Genomic DNA, 22,753 nt, shown 5'->3' with positions numbered 1-22,753 from the left:
TTTTGCTACAGTTTGTTAAGGAATTCCTACTCTGTTAAATTATCTTGGTTTTCTTAAAAAGCTGGAACAACACTGAGGCCTTGAACCAGTGACTCCCGGGCTGCCAGGAGATGGCAGTGATGGCCCACGAGCCCTTGCACACACAGAGCCCAGAGTCACTGCACGGTCACCCTGCTCTGGATCCCAGCTTTGCACCCTGCTGGCATTAGAGCCAAGGGTGTGAGCAGAGAGCAGCCCCAGGAGCAGCCTGCAGCACAGCACAGGAGTATTTAGATATAACACATGCAGTTATCTGCCAGGCTACCTCAAAGCAATGTCTGCAGTGCAGTCGCCGCTCCTGAGATTGTGGGGGAGAAAAGACACAAGAGCTGTGTGAGTAATTTAACCATAATGGAATGCCACTAAACCTTTGCAGTTTCACCTTTTGTACATTACAGTAAATGCAGGCACTGCAGAGAATCATCCTGTACTATGCTAACATCTGTTTTGTTACCTTGGACGGCAATAAAATTAACCATGACTACTCACAGGCTGTATCTCCTCTCTACACATTATAATTGTAGACTCTACATTTAAGAGTAATTTGTTTTTAAAGAGTCAAGATTTCCTCTAACAGAATTAAGGGGTTTAGTGCTAATGTCTATAATTGGCTTTACTTCTAGGTATGAAATAAGCTTGGAAATAAAAAGACAGCATGAAACACTATGAAATTAAATACATAAACTTTCAGTTCCAAAAGAAGAAGCATGAACTACACAGGGTAGGGTACAACTGACACTTTATTCCTTCATGATGGAGATATATAGTATTGAAACTGCAAGAATCACAAAAAAAATTAAATCAAAGTGCAAACCTCTATTAGAACTGATTATGGAATGTATTGATGTTTTTGGCACAAAAAGTGGGGAATTATATACTGCAACAAGATTGTTTAATGAATGTAATGCTTCTGTGCTCAGTAGTCACATTTGTGCACTGCAGAACAATACAAAGTAAAACAGTGACTAACACAATTCACATACAACTCCATACAATTTACATCACAGTCCAGTTAAAACTTCTCTGAAATACATGAGGTTCACTGATACTTTGTTCACAATCACTTAACAATTACCATTGTTTAAGCAGGCTTATCTTTTCAGCTTCCTTATTGATAAAAGCAAAAATAGACAATCTTAAATAGTAAATTATCTTCCTCAAATGGTTCCATGTGGATGTTGATGTTTTCTATTAATTTGGCTCTGACTTCATTGATAAAACATATATGAAGCTGAACAAAATCAAAAGCTTTTTTCCCCCATATTTTCCAATCTGCTGTGAACAAACAGCATTCTGTATACTGGCTTTTTGTTTCCAAAACTGGACATATTGGTGCCAATGAGCTCTATTCCTATCACATGGAAATCACAAAAAAAATCAGAGCATAGCTTCACACAGTGGCATCTATTTAGAACGGAATATTAGCATGGTAAACACAAGAATACATAAATGGAAGAATTCAAGTTTATCTCATAAGGTACAGTATGCATTCACATTTTCATTACAGAGAGAGACACTGTATTCACATTCTGTTGAAGAAAGAAACCCACATATCACACAGCTCCCAAAACTCTCAGCAAAGATAACATCCATGAAATACCTATAATGCACATTCTGGCTCTTTCATTTCAACTGAGCTAAACTGATTGCTGAAAGGAAAAATCCTTTGATGAGTAATTCAAGCCCCATTGCTGAGCTGTTACCACAAGAACTTCAGTATGGGTCTGCTCTGTCATACAGCCTGACAGTTGTTATCAAGAGTTTTATGTGGGCAGCTATCAGTGTTCAGTGTCTCATCTCCTTTTTTGGTTTGGGATTTTATTTTATTATTTATATTAATCAAGGATGATGATTTCCATCAGGCATCTGAGAAATGTTCTGGTGACAAAATGTACTGGAAATGCATTAGATGCACATGTGTCACTGCAGAAATGTCCTCACAACTGAATTCTTTGTTTGGGCAACAGAAAAATAAACAGCAAACAGCAAGAACAAGAAGCATTTGGCATGATTTTAGTTCTTAGTACCATACTGCAAATACATAAACTGAAGTGTTCATAATATTTTTTTTTCTAATGCCAGAATAAAGATTAACAGGAGAAGCTGTGAGGTGAGGGTGATCCCCCTAACCAGCTTAGGTAACTTTTGGCATCAGACTAAGATGTAATTTAGAGCATCTATGTTAAGAGGCTGTGATTCCTACTGAGGCTAAGAGAGAGAAAGCAGGTGTGGTTTTAGAGCACCTCAATTTTGTGCCTGAAGTCAGACAGTTTGAATACAACAACTACAGGAATTCAGATCAGCTGCTCCCTTGCTTTCTGTATACCAAAATGCAGCCCTGAAGCCAAAGTAATCTAAATGGCAAAAGGCGAAAAACCAATCTCTCTGTCTATACAGCTGTTTCTCAGCTCTGAAATCCCAACTCCTCCTCTCCCTCCCCTAGGGAATCAGAGGAATTCATTGTCACACATTCTATGGCTTTCAAGGACACAGGGTGACAGCACTGTCACCAGAAATGGTTCTTTTTTTCTGGAGAAATCTTAAAAAGAGGAGCCACCCTTCTTACCCTCTGAATCTACAGCTCCTGCTGTCATCCCTCTAGCTCAAAAGAAGTTGCTCAGACCCAAAGCAGACCCCTCAGTTTTTCCTCTCTCCTGGCCCCTACTCAAGGAGGGAGTGAGTTTAGGATAGTCCATCATGGCTTGGGATACTGTGGAGTGAACAGTGAAGAAGAAGTGAAGAAAAAGACTCAAGTAAGAACTGAGGCAGGAAGGTAAAATCACTTGGGATTAAAGGAGAAAAGTGCATAGCATGCCTTGATGAGCAAACTAGAAATAGGAGTCTGAGGAAGGAGACAGGTGAGAGGTGAGAGAGGGTGGAGGAAGAAAAAACCAAAACCAACACTATAGAAATATTTCACAATAAATAAAATAGAAATCCTACAGCCTAACTCTCCCAGTATAGCTGGATGCTCTGGCTCCCTAGCAAGAGGAGGGAAGAGGGACTGAAGGACATGGATGGGGGCCAGGGACAAATGGACAAGTCAGGATGGGGGGGCTGTTCAGCTTTGACAGCTCCCACAGCTGCACAGGTTTTTAACAGAGCACAGCTTGCCTTTAGGAGCTCACAGCTCAATACTGCAGGGCCACTTTTTGGCACAAAATCTCTGTCTAATGTCAGGTTATTTTGAAATGTGTGATACTTTATCAAATATTTAAAAAGCACCAAGGGAAGGCAGAAAAAGATCCCCCACTGCAACATTTACATCCTGAGAGCCTGATCACCTGGCTCAGGTTTAAATGATGGTGCATGGGAATGGAAGAGGCAAAGAGGGAACATTACGATCACCCTTTGGGACAGGAGAGCCATAAATAGGAAAACCCCCCCAGCTTGCTGTTTGGCTGGCTGAAGAACTTCCTTAGGGCCATGTTCTTTACACATACACTATATTCACTCATCACTGCTCTCTTCTCTTGTGTCATCACAGCAAACAGAGCACCCACGAAGCATCAGGTGTACTCTGGCAGCTGCCAGGAGGTTTTCCTCTCATTACCACTGAGATGCAGTGTGAGATGTGCCAGAGAGAACCTACAAGTATGAGGACTTGTGTTTCCTCCCTTACAGCTGCACAAAACAGGTTTCCAAAGGGTATCCCAGTGGGCATCTGGTTAATTCTGTTTGCTTTCCTGCAGATCACACTGCCCAAGCCCCCTCACTCACTTCCTACTGTACCTCAGCAACACACCACAAGTGGTTCAGGAAAGGTGGAGGAGATGTCTAGGAAGCTGATAACATGTTCAGACTATTTGTCAGTCTCTGGAGAGTTCCCACTGCTGCCTCTGTTTGGGAATTGCTCCCATCCTTAGTTTACAAATGATTTAATAAGAAGCATGTGAATACAATGGTGTGTGCTTCACTTTGCAGTGGCAAAAAAAGCCATGACTCAGTGGGTAAACATGTTGAGGAATTTGCTACAAAAATTATATTTGTCTTAACTGAATACCATTGTGAATATTCATGCCACTAAAAAAATATAAGATGTTATTGTTCCAAGGAAAACTGTCCCAAGGGCAGATAAAGAAAAAATTACAATCTTCCAGGAAAAAATAGTTTCCCTTATTCATGGGCATAATCCAGGAATAGCTGTCCTTCAACTCCTTCTATCACCCTTTTCTTTTGAATTTTGCTAGTAAATGGCCTCCAAATGAAGAGAAAACAGAAAGGAGAAACAAATTTTAAGATGTAAACAAAGAGATTTAACTCCCCCATACTTTAGATTTCTTTTGCATCTCTGCATTTAATTTTTGTGGTGCAGAGGCTTCCTAGGATCTGGCCTTTAAAAAAAAACTCCTCTTCCATTCTCACCACATTGAAAGTCATGGTCTTATCAGGAAACTGGAACCTGAATTGCAGGAGACAACTTGTGTGGCTGCACTACTCTCTCCTGTCATTCAGGTTTCCCAGGCAGGCATTGCCCTTGGATGCTCCCATCAGAGGAAGCTTTTCCAAAGCTGGTCCCTGGTGTCTGAAATGGATTCCAGCCACAACTCTGCCCAGCAGCAGCAGCAGCACTGTGATGTGGCCAGGACAGTGAGTCCAATCCACTGCCCAGTGTCCCAGCTAAGCTTCCCTACCACACAAGGTTCATGAGCCCACTGAGTTTTCTTCAGTCCCCCTAATACTTTGCACCACTGAAAGTAGGAGACTGAGGAAGGAAAAACACATGTTGAGCAGGGAAGCAAGAGAAAAGAAGACAGAAGAGAACAGTGTAAAGACAATAGAGGTGCTTGAAATATTGAGAATCAGCCAGGTTTCATGAAATGTTCACACAGATATGTTAAATCACTAAAGCTAAGGGTTAGCCATTATAATTGCCTTCTGCTAGCCCATGGGACTAACTTACTTCAGAGTTATGTGCTCCCCACAAACCCTACATCCACCTTAAATACCATCTGCAAGGACATAATAAAAATCACAATGCAAAAAATCTGTAAACAAGGGTTAGTAGCACAGTGGTACAGTAGATTGTCAATAAAAACAATAAAAGTGTGGATACAGATTCATCTACCTTGTGTGTAACATTATTGCCAGTTACAAGGGAGGGACTCTGTAAACTCATCATTCTGAAGCTTTGTTAATAAGCACAGAGCAACAGGTGAGTGACCCATCTACTTTGGCCAGTTCTGTGGCAGCTATTGGGATCAGCATGTGGTCCTTCAGCTTTTCAAATACCTGTTCAGGAAAAAAAAAATGTAAGGGAAAAATCATTACATTTACACCTCTGTTTTCCCCTTTCTCTAAGTATTTACAGAACATGGATTTGCCAGCAGGTGCCAAGCCATCCCAACACTGGTAATCAGCAGGAACATCCACGGTGCATGTGTGTCGCTACAGGACACAAAACAACACAAGTGCACACACTGCTGCTCTCAAGGTGAAGAAAAAAGGGAAGTTTATTTTCTGACTCCAACATTTATAGTTTTCCAAAAGTGACAGTGGATTGGAGAGTGAAAGTGCCACCTCTCCAACGACACTGCACAAACCAACAGTCCATCAGATTTCTCCTCCGCCATAAAAGAATGCAAAACAATAAGTTATTTACAGAAAGCCTGTGAGAAAGTTTGCTACAAGAATGTAAACATCAGAAGGCTTAGAAAATCTTTAAAAATCAGGGTGGCACACGTGTCCCTCTGGCTGTGGCACTGACAGCACCCCATCCCTGCAGCAGGGAGCTGCTGGGCCTGGCTGGCAGCCCTCACCTTGGCACTGTCCGGGAACTCCTCGGGGGCGCGGTGCAGCAGCACGTGGCCCTTGCTGGGCACGTTCAGGTAGATGCAGTTTGCCGCCGCGTCGTCAGGCACTGTCAGCTTGTCGTAGCGGTGGTCGCTCATCTGCTGCATGGTCTGCCAGGAGACAAAGGGCAGCTATTTACATCAAACCAAGCAGCCCCAAAGTAATGGGAGAACAGAATCTTCAGAAATAGTTAATTGTGATTGCCAAGGCAGTCAAGGGCCATTTTGCTATGCAGCAAGTACAGATATTTCCTTTTATCTCTGCCTTTATGGAAGAATCTACTAAACCTAACTGAAAAGAGCCGTAGAAAACCTTTGTGCAATGGTTCCTGCAAGCAGCAGGATTAAGCAGGGCACTTGGTAAGCATCCTCTTTGGGGTGTTTTCCTCGAGGATTGCACACTGAGTATGCAAAACTGCTCCTGACACTGATTGAGACTCTAGGTGCTCAGCACCTATTAAAAAAAAGCAACCATTGTTCAGTATTTATGTAATGAGCATGAATTAAACCAAACAGGACAGGAATGGTTCCCAGCTCGGATATCACCCCAATCTTAATTCTTTTCAAGGACCTCTGTTCTTGAAACTTGCAGGCAGTTTCTCTTTCACTAAGAGAACTACCTGTGCTGGGGGGTGAGCAGGCATGTCTGCCTAATCCTCGTTCCCAGGGGGACAGCACAATGCCTGCCTTGCACAGGAGAGCTGCTGGCCTGCAGAGGCTTGGGTATAAATACACAAATGTTGACCCTGGCTGGCTGGAATTTCAGAGAGAGAGACTCCCAGGATACGACAAGCATGCAATCCTATGTTTTGGGTCAGATCCATTTTAGTAAGGATGGGAAAAGCCTGAAGACAAGATGCCTGATTCCCACTTGTAGCATTCCAGCTTTACATCAGCTTCAGCCTCACAGAGACCAAGAATAACACAGAACTGAACAAGACTCAAAGTCCAAAACTTTGGTCCTGCTGAAAGCCTAAGCAAACTGCAAGTGTTTCCATTTCTCCTCCAGCCCACCTGTGTTCCCACATACATGCAAAGATGCAAACAGAAAGAAAAAGCTTTTTTTTTCAGCTTAAAATATTCACATTAATAGTATCTTTAGAAAAACCTCGTCTTTTGTTAACAACATTTTTCAACTAAATTCCCTTCTCAGGGAGAACCCAGAGATTTATATCACACACAGAAAGCAGACTTCAATTTTAGGCACAGTTAAGTTTGCCATTAAGTTGCTTCCAAGGTCACTCATCTGTACTACTTCTCATTCATTAAAGAAATACTACTAAGGAAATGTAGCTGATTCAGAACAGGGTCTACACAACATACTGGGAAGTAACAAAGAACTCATGCTTGCCCACACCTATGGTAAGTAATTCCTTTATAGGTCCACATTTTTCATGTTCTAGCCTGAGTCATCCACATCCCGTGGAGAACATGAAACTCTCAACAAAGAATGCCATGCATTCTTGAGGAAGTGTTATCAGATTGTCATTTCTTGTTCCTTCTCATGTTATGAAACTCTCCCAAGTTCCCAAGGACACATCTACCTCCTTAAAAGGTTAATGTGTTTCTCTGGGCAAAAATCCTTGCACCTTTACTTCACCAGATGTAATTTTGTATTTTCATATGCTTAGCACAGTTGATTTTCTTTTTTATAATTTTGTTTCTGTTATGTTGCCAGGATGAGTTTTATTCTGTTTCTTTGATGTTGCAGATGTCCTGCACCTAGTGTGGCTCTTCTACCTGGAAACCAGAGCCTCCACCTGCAGCTTCCCTTTTCCTTCCTATACAATGTTTTTAAGTCTTGACTAAGGAAACATTAATTCAATCTGCACTAAAATACATGTATCAGTAGAAAAAAAGCCACTATGCCTGGATTTCACTAAGCTCCCAAGCAGCTGTTCTTTCTCCACTCCTTGTTGAAAACACAATTCTGATATTGTAGGTTTTTGTAGGAACATCAGAAATACATTGTGAATCTCTGTGAAATGTTTCCATATGAAATGATGACAGAATTCTTAAGCAGAAGGGTAAAGACAAGTCTCCCATTCATTTGCTTCTGCAAAATGCTGAAGTGGGAAATACACCAGCAAGCAGATAAAGGACAAGTGGCAGGGCCCCTGTGCCTCAAGGACCAGCTTTGGGATCCCGGGAGATGATGCCAAGGGCACATTAAAAGGATTGTTTTCAGTATTAAAAAGCACACAAACGGTGGTGGAATCAGTTCAGAAACAAATCAGAAAACCTGAGTGAGAAAGTGAGACAAAGCAGCACAGGAGTTTGAGGACACAGCTGTGATAGTGGGACTGGGATCTCAGCTAGCTGGAACAACACCACAAAAAAGCTTTTATTACTAACTGGAGGTTTGACAACACAAGATTACTCTCTTCCTCAGCTCTTAAGATAAAAAGGAAATAATATTTGCAAGCTTTCATCGCTGTTATAACTATGCCTGACTGTTGCAGTAAAATTTCAAAAACCACTTACTTGAGAGAGTGCCCAGGCAGTAACACCCCAAACCTGCCCCACAGGGAGGCTGTGGATGCAGCAGAAATGCACCAACACAACACAATCAGGGCACTTTGCAGACCCATGTGGTTTTCTGTATTATGTGAAGTCATTAAGTACATGCGCCTGGCCAGATTGACTCCAGGGCAGAGAACAGGAGATAAAAGCAAGGTCCTTTGATTGTATTTTCTATCAGATACATCCCAAAATACGATGCATTTATATACAGAGGGCTGGCTCTCTGTGCACAAACATTGTACAACCAGCTATGTTAAGAGCCAGGCATTTCCCGCGTGCCTCGTTTTTCTGGGAATTTTCCTCAGCCTAAAGAGGGTAATTTTCACTGCACATTCTCTCAGCCCTTAGTCATGCTTTCCTTATGTTGAAGTCATCCACATAGCCTAAAATGCCTTCTCTATAGTTTTTTTACAGTGTGTCCTCAGACAACTGAGGTAATGGATAAGCTAAATAATCCTAACTATGAAGCAGCATTATACATGAAGGAAAAAGTGTATGTGTGACATTATCTCTGACAGAACTAAGACGACTGCATGCACTTTTAAAAGAGGCCAAGCCTAGCTACAAATGTTCCCCCCTCCATGAGGAAGGCCCCAGTCTGAGCCCTGCTTCCTGCTCACTCTGGGACCTACTCACATCCAGATTGCTGCAGGACAGAGAGCGACAAAACCCACCTGCAATGCACATTTTTATCCCCAACTCCCCACAAGCAGAACCAAACATACACTGAATGTTCTTCTTGCGAACAGGGCATTGAGCACCACACTTAAATTGCCTGTGTGATGCTGACAGAGAAGCCCAGATTTCCAGGGTTTGATGTTTGTATTGATTAGCCACTGTTTTCCTGACTGCCAACACTTAAAAGAAAAATCAAACCTAAGCTCAAATGGAGCTACACCCATGGGATCATTCCCTCACCAGCTTTCAGCTATCTTTTCTTAAATCCTTCAAGTCAAAGTATTCTTAAAAGAAAACTAGTAATGTCAAATTATTTAAGATAATTCTTCCATCCCACCTCTTTTCTTTCTTTCCAAGCACTTCAGCCCATTTGACACTGACGCTTAAACAACCTTTGGCCTGGGATCCAAGAGAATGAAAGGTGTGAGAAAAGATTACACTATGTCAAGGTTTCACCCACAATGACAAAAATGAAGTATTTTTATGGTGCAGGGCAACTAAAACTGCTGAGAAGAATAAGAGCAATAGGCTGGATGGGAGTTTGGAAGGTCAACATGTTTCTTTTCTCACTTGTCTGGGAACAGTGTCAGGCTATGTCATCATGCAGCAAAGGCAAAAGATGAGGACAGGCACCTGACCAGTCCACTGCCATCTGGAGGGACAGCTGAGAAAGGTAAATTAATGCTTGCAAATGGAAAATACTGCTGATTGCCAAATCTGCTTTTTAAAAATTCTCACAACACCCAGAAGAGCTTCTTTTTTAGTGCTGCATGGTAGGGTGTCTCCAGTCTCAGGTGAGAGGTACCCACTTTTGCATCCCAACATAGGGAGTGGAGGTGACCAAGATTTGGTGCATGGTTTCCAGGACCTCAACTCATCAGCTGTCATACAGAGTGATACCAGCTGCACATCACTTTACACTGAAACCAAAATTCATTCACTGATTTATTGCCCTGACTGTCCTTTGAGTTTCTTCTTCATTTCTTCATATTTAGAGAAACAACTGGCATGGAGAGAGAAAGCAGCAGCCTTTGGGTTCAGCACAATAAAGTGCAGGACAGAGTGGAGCTGATGACCTGTGCCACAATGCTGGGTGCCTCGTACAGGACTCAGCAGCTTCTCAGAGTTTCCTTGAAATAGAGCAGTGACCATGAAATCCTTGGCTGGGCTGGCCAGAGGGGACAGAAGAGCAGAGCTGGAAAAGCCAGCAACCTTGCTGGAATGTCAAGATCTATCAGGAGTGTCTCCCCTGACATGCAGGCAGGCAGAAGAGACAACAGTGTAGTGGACTCAGTAGGAAGGGGCCATCACAGCCACTGTGAGCAGCATAAATCAAAGGAGAATGATCTAAGCCTTCTTGTCAGGCTCCAAGAAGTCTGATAAGGATCCAGGACAGGACAGCCCAGACCTACAGACACAAACCACATGAGGATCTTTGTGAAGCCAGCAGTGCCATGGTCAGCACGCCAGATTTCTCAGTCCATCCACGGCCAGAGTGCTGCTTTAATTTCCGCCCAACACCCACGGTCCCAGCAGCTGGGCTTTGGGCTTTGCCTCCCTGCTGCACCCTCCCAGTCATGTTTTCCAGAAGGAAGAGTTCTTACAAGCAGCCTCTCCCACCCTGCTCCTTGGCTTTTCCTGGCACAGGACACCTTTTGCATCACCACAGATGTGATGGGCACCAAGTGTCATTGGCGTGCACACCTGCACTGCTGTGTCCCCCTGAGCCACCATCCCTCATGGCCACACTGTCCCCTGACTGCCAGCTCTGCCAAGGACCACGCAAAGGGAAACCACGGCCTGAGAAGGAGCAAAGGAAGCAGATTACGTGGGCTGTTGTTCTCAGTGGAGAAAGCAAGAGCCTTCCAATGAACATCCTGTCGTTTGGAACAGGAACCCAGGGAGAGAATGGTCAAAGGGAAAAAAAAGAAGCAAAGAACAGAAACATGAGTCCCCATTTACGCACAGCACGTGACATCTCCTCAGTCAGCCTCTGACCCAGCTCCTGTGCCTTACTGGTGAGGAAAAACATGTACTGAAAGGGACACTTTGTCACCCTTTAAAAACCAACAAACAAACAAAACTGATTCATAAATAATCTCTAGTATATAAATATATACTTTTGAATATTTATATTCCAAAGATACTTCTGCACATATGCAAACTGAACAGCACTAACACTCAGATAAGTGCAGTGGCTATTACATAATCTAAAATTAATTCAAAGTAAAACACGAGTTGACTTTTTAAAGTAGGAGGTCATCTGGCACTCAGTGAAGACCTACATCCTCTGAGATGGTAGGTACCCCTAATTAATAAAGTAATGAAGAATCAGAAGGAGATAAAGGAAAGTACATAGAATTTTATAAGTTGATTCATGTATTGATTGATTATAAATTGATTCATTTTCCTGTCTACAAGGCTGAGAGAACCAAAGTCTCATTTTTTAATGTTTAGCTTAAAGGGGAAAGTTCCCAACACTTCTTTATATTTCACTAAACTTTCTTTGTTCCCACATTACAAAAAAGCCAGCATTCATCTGCACTTTCTGCTAATTCCCTACCTGATGTCATCTTCTTTAGGTTATTAATATTAGTAATGATTTCCACAGCAACCCATTGTGATAGCATAAATAGAGGATTATGACTTCATGTGGGGAATAAGCAGAGGCACAAATGATGAATTCTTAAGGAAGAAGAGATAATGTTTTCATGCGAACTTGTGCATTACTAGAAAAGACAGTTGCTAGACAGACAATAGGAAAAGCAGACTTAGCTGAGCCTTTTCCTGCTGCATGGCAGTACAGACTGTTTTCTAAGAACACCAGAGAGATGAAGTTGTCCCTTAGGTGTCTGGAGGCATTTCTGTGGCAGAGCTGGGAACCCCTCTGCTTTATCCAGGCACTATAACCCTCCTGTCATGCAGGGAAACACTACTCAGCTCTTCAAAAGCTGGCACATTGCTGACACTTCAGTTACACAAGATGGAGTAAGAACAAAAGGCATTTAATCAAAGGAATGGGGGCAACTGCCAATGCGAGAACAACTCCTTGTGCTTGAGTCTTTAAAAGCTCTGCTCTGATCACAGCTTGGACAGAGACCAAGGGCATAGCTACCCAAAAGGGACTCCTTTCTATATTATCCTTAAGATGTGTTTTTGATAAGCCTCTCTTGATCACTGTCAAAACAGCTGCATTATCAATAGCATCCCCCAGGGAATAATTTAGGGGAAGAATGAGCAGCTCCACTCCCAACAGAAGATACTGAATGAGAGAGTCAAGAACAAGGAGGGACAATCATGTCCAATCCTTTTTTTGAAAGTAGGAGGAACAAAGAGAGGTACATTACTGAAGTCATGGCATTGCACTACTGCAGATATTCCAACAGAGTCCTGACCATAAAGAAATCCCATTGAGTAATGAGGCTGGACTCCAAGATACCAAGGACCAGCACCAAAGTGCAGATGTGACCACTGCTCTGGGTCCTGCTGGGACAAGTGTGTGAGGGGACATGAGGGGTTACACTATCAGCTGCATCACCTGCTCTGTCTTGCACCCTGCCTGGCAGTGCTGCTCAGTCCTGACATCTGCCACAGCCACACTGCCTCTGAATTAGCACACACTCTCTCAAGTGACCAAGTGAAATCCCAGATGTTTCACATGCCACTCCCTTGTTCCAGATCTCAGAGGAAACAGGCCAGACTCAGCTGACTGCAGGGCTGAGCCCAGGCCATATGGAGGGATGAGTGCCCTCCCTGCCAAGATTCATCAGCATTCCCCCCTCACCCTGCATCACCCCAGAGCAGCGCATGCACACCAAGGCTCTCCCTGCCAGTCCTGTGGGGACACCCCAGGGCTGCTCCTTTGGTCAATGCCTGCTACCAGAGCCCACCCAAAGGACAGACTCATTTCTCAACAGTGAGATGACAACCTTTTTAGTAGGAACTTGCTACAGATACAATCCACACTGCTTGCAAGGGAATAGTTGAGCTTGTCAAAGCCAGGAACAACATGTGTGACCCTCAAATGCTTTGGGATTACTACTGGATTATCCAAAGGGTGACAGAGATGGTCTGATCAAGGACTGTGTCCACAGTCATCTGCTGCTGTCCAATCTTCACTCATCACAAAGTGGAGGGAAATTGTGCTCTGTATCAACCAATACAAACAGCCACAAATGTGCCTCTTCTGGATTTGGTATAGAGCAAGAGAATGCAGAAAGGAGTGTGCAACAGATGCAGTGTCACAGCTCCCATTGTCACCTTGCCTAGCTTTTGCCTTTGCTGCTGGAACCTGAACTGGATTATGTCCTGGGCCAGTTCCTGCTATTCTGCTGTCCCAACAAGACCCCAGGGCTGTGTCCCTTGTTGGGGAAAAAGTGGTGCAGGGTGCTCACCTGCAGCACTGCCACATCAACTCCCTGCACTGGGACTGGCACTGCCACAGCCCAAATCTGTCCTCATTCACATCCACAGTAAAGGTCAGCAACTCTGGCAGTGCCTGACCAGAGCCCAAAGGTGACATGTTTACAGGAAATCCTGCCTTCTCCAAGGAACCTGAGAAATAATCCCAGGCTTCATCCTCTCAACAGCCATGGCTGATGTTCAAATGTGGAATTACATGTATGGAATTATAAACAGGTTTAACTAGAAGAAGGAATTAAATGCATGCTGAAAACAGCAGAGGGAAGTTAAAGTTTCAGATGTGATAGTCACCAGAGGCCCCAGTACTTTCTGCACTTCATCTGTCTCTTTCTTTCACCAAGTTTCCTCAAGTGCCACTTTTCAGCTGCAGTCCAAATAAATACACTACACTTGCCAAACCCTGAAGAGGATTTAATGGTTAAAATGTCATTTCTGATTTATTATCTGCTTCTAGCATGTGGTCCATTATCCTAAACTCTGTGGATTCATTTCCCAGCTCACTTGCAGAGCTTTACATTACACATACTGCACTGAACTCAAGATCAATTGCACTTGGCCATATGTGAGCACCAGATGCAATTTCTTTTTCTATTTTTGAAGTCTGTAAGGATACATAAGTTGCAGCAGTAAGAACAATCAAGAAAAATCTCTATTTCAAACAAGAATGTAAGCAGATAAAACCCAATGTAAATGTTAAATGTTAGAGTAGCAGGATATGGCAGTTCTCTAGAAGCAGTTGCCTAAGATGACATGTGAAAACAACTCAGTTACCAGAGATGGTTAAAGACAGCTCAGTCATCTTGCTTGTATGAGTGCATTTCCAGTCACAAAAAATGAAGGAGGAGTTTAAAATAACAAATTATTACAATAAAGGAGTGGCATGCTGGGCTGTGCCAGGCAACAGACTCGGCAGGAGCTCAGGGGACTGTACTGCCACAGACTCTGCTGGGTGACAGGAGAACAGCTGACAGCACTGCTGCAGCTCAGCTCATCTGCTGAAATCCAGGGAACAGCTTTTAATTCCAAGTGTCAGTCCCTCCAAGATCCTCTTGCACTTGTATTTCCACAAGACTGCAAGAAGCTGATTGCAATTTTTTTCGCTTTGGTGGCAAGTAAACAAACACAAACACATTGTCAGAAAGCAAGAATTCAAATGTTAGGGGAAGCTGGTGATCAGCAGCACTGCAAATGCCATCATTTCCAAGACAGAAAATTTACCCATTTGTTTGCCAATAGTTTCTCATAGGAGATTTAGACTCCTGGACAAACAGCCAGATCCAACTCACTGGAACATGTTCTGGGTAACTCCATATGTTGCTGTGACATGGCTGCCTGATATAACCTGTCAGCTCTCTAGGAGCATGAGAAGAGCACATGCCAGGGGACAAAACCCTGCTCCAGCCCAGAATCCCTAGCCTCAGCTGGCAGGGTGTGAGCAAACGTTATCCTCAGACACATGCAAATGTCCAGTGCAGAGAAACATACTGAAGGCTGACAGTTGATTTATTTTTAAAAATATATCCACCAACAATCAGAAACTGCTAGATTATCTTGGTAATTATCATGTCCTTTTAAAAATGTATTTGCTTATTACTTTACCTTGATTAATGCTGGTGTTTACTTGATGGTTAGTTACCAGCAATATTTGATCAAGTTAGACAAAAAATGCTTTTGGTTACAATGGCTAAATTGATGCTAACATGATTAGCCGAGCTGTGCAGAAGGGTTTAATCAAACTGATGAGTTCTCAGATTAGCCCTGGCTCAAATTCAAATTGCAGCACTGAGCAACCAGTATTGTAGTTGAATTTTGCTCATGTTTATAAACACTCTATACAAGTGTAGGGCCTCCTCCTCCTCCTTTCATGATAGAACCTGCACTTCCTCTCTGTGAATTCTAAAAGACAAGTTTCCTCATGGCAACATCCAAAGTAAATATCTCCACTGGTCTGACTATATCTCCTTCCTCCCTTTTAACACCAGATTATCAGATTTTTAGTCTAAAAGCTGTAAATAATAACCTGCATATTCTGTTTATTTCCTTCAGAAAAATGAAGTTAAATCAACACCACCATTCTCTTGCCTGACAGAGACATTCTTTTTGGTTTGCACACACAGGAGACCCTAACACGAAGTTGTTGTTTCCTCTTTCACTGATCTATACGTATTTTAAAATTCCAGCATCCTTAAGCAAATATTTTAAAAAGAGCAGAAAGAGATGTGCTGTTTAGAATATTTCCTTAGGTGCTTTACCTTGAGGGCTTTCTGTGCAGCTTCACTTGATCCGATAGCAATCAAGTTTGGTCCAGCCATGCTGCAAAAGCTCTTCAGATGCAAAGAATCATGAACAGGGACTGTGGAGACAGCATAATCCTGTATGGGAGTAAAGAAGGGTGCTATAAATATTTTTTAAGTGTCCTAGTTCCATAATTATATGGAGACATTCCATAATTAATTTTACTCTCTGCAAATTATCTACCTCGGGGCAGAGTGTCAACTGCTTAAGTATGACACTCTCGTCTGGACCAGCTTGTATTGTCTGGAGACTGACATAAAATCCAGAACATGTTTCAAATACTTCTATTGTTGCAACCATAAAGAAATACACTAAAATGCTTAATTAAACAGTAGGTACATAAAACCTCTCCAGGAACCAGCAATAAGAACACAGGGCTGATACATGAGAACATGAAGAACGTGAGTGTTTATGTGCTCTCAAAAAATAACAGCCTCCCACTATCCAACTAATTGTTATGCAGCAATCTCACATTTCAGATCCAACTTCAGCATCTATCACTTCACAGGATGCTCAAACCTTTCAGCAACTTGTACCTTTGGGGTTCTTTAAATTAGGTCTTAAATAAAGTACACGAGTATGACAAACATCTTAGCCAGCACAATTGTTCAATTAGTTCAGTGAATGACAGCTCCTATTTCCTGTGGCATGAAGGAATCTACAAACCTTAAATGTGTCAGCCAGAATTTCTGCACCACGTTGATTCGTCCGCCTGGAGAGACCTACGAAAAATTCTCTGCCTGGAATGAAAAATCAGACTGGTTTTAGAGACATTCTGAAGCAATCTTTCAAGGATTTTCATGTTATATGTTTCTCTTCTCAAGATGAGTATTTAAACTGAAAATTCAGCATAAAAGAATGCAACCTGCAATTGTGAGCTGATAATCTAAAGCAATTAATCCTTTGCCAGAAGAGATATTTAACCAGAAGCATAAATAGCTTCCTCTTCTAAATCTCTCCAGTGGTCATTGGGTCAGGAAAGACAACAGCTGGGCTGGATTAGTACACCACTGATTAACCATTTCCCTCTCCCTTTGAGATTTCCTCTGGTCTCAAGGCAGATCTGCAGTCATCAGCATCCTCCAGCACCAGAGAAAATCAGTGCTGGATCTGCACTGCCTGAGGAAGGCCTCCCTTGCTGGCCTGCCTCTGTAGGAGACCCTTCTTTCCCTGTGGTGCTCTAAGGCAGGCAGGCAGCCTCCTGTGATGCTGATCAAAACAAACAGGCTCATTCAGCACGGGCAGGGAGCAGCCCTGTGTGCAGCCAATGGGAGAAAATGCCTAATGGGTTTAATGACACAAAAAACACAGGCAGTATCTTCATCTTTGAAGTCAACCATGCATGTAAGGCTCATGACATCTGACAGGCAACTCCACCACATCCTTGATAAAGTAAAAAAAATTTTTTTTCCATTTAATTCATTGAACTAGTGACAATTGTCTGCATCAAGCTTTTACAAGTCCTGAAAATGAGTCTGGTGAATGTTAGCTGCTTGTAATAAGAAATATGAAACAACCCCAGACGGCTGACTACTGAAAGCATTTTTCTTATTGGCACTTTACAAGCTAAAATAAAATCTGTATGCACAGTGCTGTTCTTTGTAGTGTGCGTACTGCTACTCCATTTATTCAGGTATTAGGCTGGACATTGAAGGCTGCACAGAGAACTCATCTCTCAGCAACCTTCGTGACATTTAGCAAACAACAGATTCAGCAAACCACAGGAATGACATTTTATTATGCTGCTATCAGACAACATGCAGTCTTTAAGGCAGCCAGAACATGTAAACAGCAAATTCACTCCCTGTGATTATTATACCTGTAAATAAGACATCTCCACCATCCAACGTTGCATTTTCATCCACCATCTCAACTATATTAAGGTTGAGACTTTCCAGTGCTCTCTTCATGGCTTCAACCTGTTTAAAAGAAAGTTATTAAGGACATATTGTACTGCTGAAATTTTTTTTTAAAACCTGCCCGAAATACATATAAATAACAAGAATTAAAGCCTTTTAATGCACCTTTAGCAAGATGGATGGCCATCACAGTTCCCCACCTGTGGTCAGAGCCTCTGTGGTCTGGGGGATGGGTTGGCAAGGGGCAGAGATCAGGCTCTTGTCTTTGCAGTGCAGCATTCAGGAGGCACAGACAAGTGCTCCAAAGCACATGTTAAGTCCAGTCCCTCTGCACAGCAATATCCTCTTGCAAACCTTGTCCCTCAGATTTGGGCCAGAAGAAGCAGCAGCAGAGGAATGAGGTTCATTCCTTCCACTCTGCTCAGACACAAGAGGTGGCTCTGCCAGCCACAGAGGTGCCAGCTTTACCCCAAGCCCCTCTTCAGCCCAAAGGAAAAAATATCCCCTAGTCAGTAAATGTTCAAATTCCTTATGGCTTTGCAATTTTACTAGGCACTAGTTCTTGCATGTTTGAGCTACCCTGCTTCAGAATCACAAGACATTTCATGCCTGTACATTGTGGGGCTTCCTGCTTGCTGTGGAGAGCCCCACACGTGGCTGAAGCAGAGCCTGTTTCCTGCTGAAAGAAGCTTGTGTCAGGAGCAGGGAATGCAGCTTCAGTAGGTTCCTTCTTTCCCACTAAGGGCTGATGAGGATGCCTAAAGCAGAATCTGTTTCTATAGAGGCTCATATCACTTGCCATCCAGACCAGGGGCTGTGCTCAAACAGCATCACTGTGGTGCCTTGTAAGCCAAAAGAAGAACCTAAACACAACCAACCACTCATCAAAAGCATAAACCTACAACTTGCAGAATGTCCATAAAAATAAGAGCTCATCCATATAAATGTGAACTTGATCCCACACAGGGGCATCTGCATGTTCAGTGAAACTTCCTCACCATGGTTAACAAGAGGTGCCCAGAAAGCATGAATAAACATGGCAAACACAGTGAACTCCTTTTATATTCTGCATGTCCCACAGATCACTCATCTATTTAAGGGGCTAAATTAAGCATTTCTAGAAAAAACATGTGAAGCTAAAACAAGTGACACCATACTAGTCTTTCAGTACTGTACAACAGAGGCAGTCCCAGCAGCCCTGCTCCTGGGCTTTGCCAAACTACCCCTGCCACAGCAGGAAGGACACGGGATGGTGACAGGTCTTTCACTCTCACTGTGGCAGCCTCAGCACAAGGGCAGCACAGTTTGGCTGACACCTTCCTAAGAGCAGTGCTGGCTTCAGGGAACAAGGAAAGAGCCAGACATGATCCACCTAAGCTTCCTTTCCCTGCTCATTTTCCATGACCTGGCAATGTGGCATTTGTGAGTGATCCCATTAACCCTGAGCCCTAAAGGCAAGGGCAGGTGCCCATGGGCTGCCAGGACAGGTGATGTGGGTCTGTGTGGGATACACTGGGGGCAGCACTTTATCCAGGCCTCATCTGCTCTCTGGAGGTTTCTCTTCTCCTCTAGCATCTTCTCATCCTCCAGTCACTGGAAGGAAAAATCCCTGGACAAGCACACTGTTAAAGTAGGTGCCTCAGTTAAAACTTGTGAAGGACAGAGACAGATCTTTGTGCCACCTGCAGAACTCTGATGGGTTATAGTGCAACTCAGAACTGCATGCAGGGGGTTTCTGATAGCAAGGGATGCACAGAGAACTATCTAAGGCCTTGGCATGCAGCCTGGAATGAGCCTACAGCATGCCATTTACAATTAACACTTCTTTTTTGCTCCTCTATCTTTCATCTGATATTAAAGTGACTTCAGGCAGAAACCTGGCACTCAGGAGTCTCCAGGCTTAGCAGAAAGGCTTCATCTTTCTTAGTCTTGTTGTTTAACCTCCAGCATTCTTTAAAATTAAGTTTATAATGTGGATTGGACCCACGTGGTGTTTTACAAATAAATGGGGAACAGCTGAGGTAATATTGGAAAACTGCTGTTGTACAAACATGGCAACATTTCATAACATCCCTGTGCTGAGAGCAGAAAGATTTCTTTTGTCTGTGAAGCCCAGTGGGTTTTACTGTGCAGGTGCTACATGCATAAGAGTCAATGGAACCCAAAGAAGAAAACAATTGTTTAATATGGAGTAATGGAGATGCAGCATGATAAAAGCAGGGCTCCATTCCAAGAACACAGATTCACTCTTTTGTGCTGACATGAGGCAGACAGGCAAACTCCCGAATGGGACACCAGTCACAGGCAGATAGAAATAAATAATAAATAAATACTAAATAAATAATAAAGAAATAAATAAAACCATCAGATGGGAGTATTTAAGGCAGAAGGCCAAATGACAATGAAAAACAGCTTTACCCAGCCTGCTGCATGGTCACCCATCTCCAATTAATCTACAACCCGCAGCAGCTTCCAAAGCCAAAACACCAGGAAGAGAAAGCCCTTTCAGGAGATGTGCTGCTGGGCAGGTGCTCCCAGCAGAAGCTGTCTGGGCTGCCAGAGGAAATCCAGCCAGGGGCTGCCCTGCCATGCCCCACTCTCCCACAGAACTCCTACTCTCCTCCTTGACCACGTCTCCAGAAGCAGAAGCATCAGCAGAGCTGTGGATGTTCCTATGGCACATGTTAGGAATATCATTCAACATCCCTTGCTTGTGTAAAACAGAAGTCTCAAATTACTCTTTTTTTTTTTTTTCCTATAGGCCAACATCAGAAACTTCAATCAGTTGAAGCAGAGATGAAAAAAGCACAAGAGATGAAGAAGACTGAACAGAAAATTTGACATTATTAAAAAGACAACTAAAAAGAAAACTCCATAAAGAAGTGCACTTGTAAATAAAGGATTCCAGAAAAACAACCAGGACTGAATAGCCCATCTGCTGAATTTCCTGTAGAGGGGACAGCACAGACTCACATGATGCCCACCATAGATCTCTAAAGCCATCCTGCAGCAGTCCTGAGCTGGGCCTCCAACACTGCATGTCCATGGAATGTCTTTGACACAGTCCCACCTTGCAAACAGCACATGCTGCATTCAGAGCTGGGTTAGCATGGGGTAAAGTCCACACAAGCAGCTTGAGTTTTATCTCATCACTGCAAAAGGGACTCTAAAGCTTGGCTCCATCCTTAAACCTTCCCACATCATTAAGTACTGTGCTACTTTCTAAGAGAGCTTCCACAGATGGGAACGAGATACAATCTCAAGCTAAAGATGGACAGATGATTGATTGATATCCTCAAAGAAGATGTTTTAAAAAAGGGATGTAGGAAAGGGGGTTGATTTTACAAAGCCCTCTATTCTGCTCACATTTTATGCTCTCCAAATAACTGATAGCCATTTTCTCAAGTGTGGTGTCTTAAAATCATATTGGTGATATTTTCATTCATTATGAATAAAAAGAGTAATTCACAGAGCTACCTTTGATGTATAAACAAATAACCACCTCTTCCTTTTTTCCGGGAAAGAACTAAAAAACAGTGGATGGAAAAGTCCCCTGTGGAACCACAGTTACCCAGGAGACACCAGTAAAATACACAAAATATTTGGACACTACCTGATTACAAGCATTGTCACCATGAAGAAGACTTACATTGCTTGCTCTTTTAAAAGCAGCCAAGAGGAAAAGTCACCTTCCCTCACTTTATCTCCTTTATTTGAAAACTAAAATCCCTGGTAGTCAGAAATGTTGCACACAAAGAGAGCACTCATCTGCAACTTTTCAAATTTCTGTACCTTATTATCTCAGGTCAGCTTAAGGTTTGTAACGTGATATTGGGTTTCGTTGTGCGTGGATCCATTAGTACATGGGCTGAGTGTTAAAGCTTGTATGCTTTGTGCAGCGATATTTTTCTAATAAGCACATTCCTAGTGTGAGATGGGATGTGTCTAATCCATATCAAAGCTGATTGAGAGACAATGGGCTCCAGCCAGCTCAGCTCTGTTTCAAGGAAGGAGGACAATAACTGCATTTGACATTTATAAAAATCTAATTTCCTCGTGCTTTAAAAATGGAGCTCATTACCCTTCGGGCTGGTGCCTTCCACCAATTACTGTAACTGATGTGTGGGGATTTTTTCCTTCTCTATATTAGTACTTGATGCACTCTAAACATAGGCTGCTTCCTAAATTATTTACTGGTCTCCTGTGCACTAACCATATTATGGGATTTATGTTATTGACAGAAGAAGGAAATTATCTTTTCAAAAGACAGTGGAAACAGGGGAATGATTTTGCAAGCCACCATCTCACACCTGCCAAGAGCAGGGCAGCTTTTCCCCTGGGTGGTGGGGCCATGGGTGAGGCGCCACTCAGGCTCCCAAAATGTCCCATGGGCAGGGGCACAGCTGGGGCTTGGCAGAGGCTGCAGATGGTATCAAATCAGGCATCTTCTAATGACTGCAGTGACTGATCTGCCTTTGTCTCCAAGCTCTTGGTGAAAGAGGGAAGGTGCCTCCAGCCCTGGCTTAAAGAAAAGGATGCAGAGGGATTCGGAGGGCAGAAGACCATCCCATGATCCAGAGGTGAAATGAGGTTTCTAAGCTAGCAGAGCTCAGCTCCCTGTGCTCACAGCTCAGCTCTCCAGAGACCAACCACAGCTCCAACAAAAAGGGCTCTCAGTCCAAGACACACTACTGCACTGTCTCCTGAAAGTTTACATCCACCACCCATTTCTCCAGCTTGTTAAATCACAAATACTGCATTTCAGACTTTACTTCATTGTGTTTTAAGTAGGCATTCATAGCTGTGCAAAGCAAACGTCAGACCTAACCCATGCAAAAGTTAGACTATAATAATCTCAAAGGTGATTATTTCTGGAGCCATTAGCTCTGAGTTCACAAAGTGCCACTGTCCATATATAATACATTTTTCAGCAAGGTTCTGAGTAAAGGCTATAAACAGAGATGGACAGATCTGGGGCCAGGACAGGGTAGACTTTTTGCAAAACCAGATACCAATGTTGGTCATAATCCATGTTCTTGTCTGCCTGAATCTGCTCCATTTGGACATGAGGGAAGTCTGTCTCCTGATGATAAGCACTGCCCTTCTGGACTTGCACAGGCTTCAAAGAAAATAAAGCAGTGCTGC

The 22,753-nt window shown here is 43.0% G+C and overlaps 1 protein-coding gene across 1 annotated transcript in view; it reads right to left on the bottom strand.

The window, feature by feature from the left end:
* Nucleotides 1-761: 761 nt before the first annotated feature.
* Nucleotides 762-22,753, bottom strand: part of DDAH1 (dimethylarginine dimethylaminohydrolase 1) — a 56,740-nt gene continuing 34,748 nt past the window's right edge. The window contains exons 2-6 of the mRNA XM_054286017.1: nt 17,569-17,668; nt 16,416-16,489; nt 15,707-15,826; nt 5,799-5,942; nt 762-5,271 (exon numbers count right to left, since the gene is read on the bottom strand). Of these exons, the coding sequence (XP_054141992.1) occupies nt 5,158-5,271; nt 5,799-5,942; nt 15,707-15,826; nt 16,416-16,489; nt 17,569-17,668 (552 nt within the window). The 3' untranslated portion in view covers nt 762-5,157. The remainder of the gene's footprint in view (nt 5,272-5,798; nt 5,943-15,706; nt 15,827-16,415; nt 16,490-17,568; nt 17,669-22,753) is intronic.

Source organism: Melozone crissalis, unplaced genomic scaffold (genome assembly GCF_028551555.1).
Source record: "Melozone crissalis strain CALT ecotype California unplaced genomic scaffold, PUWL_Pcris_2 ptg000045l_1, whole genome shotgun sequence".
NCBI lineage: Eukaryota > Metazoa > Chordata > Aves > Passeriformes > Passerellidae > Melozone > Melozone crissalis.
The sequence above is the reverse complement of the archived record's forward strand: the minus strand, read 5'-3'. Positions and strand labels throughout refer to the sequence as shown.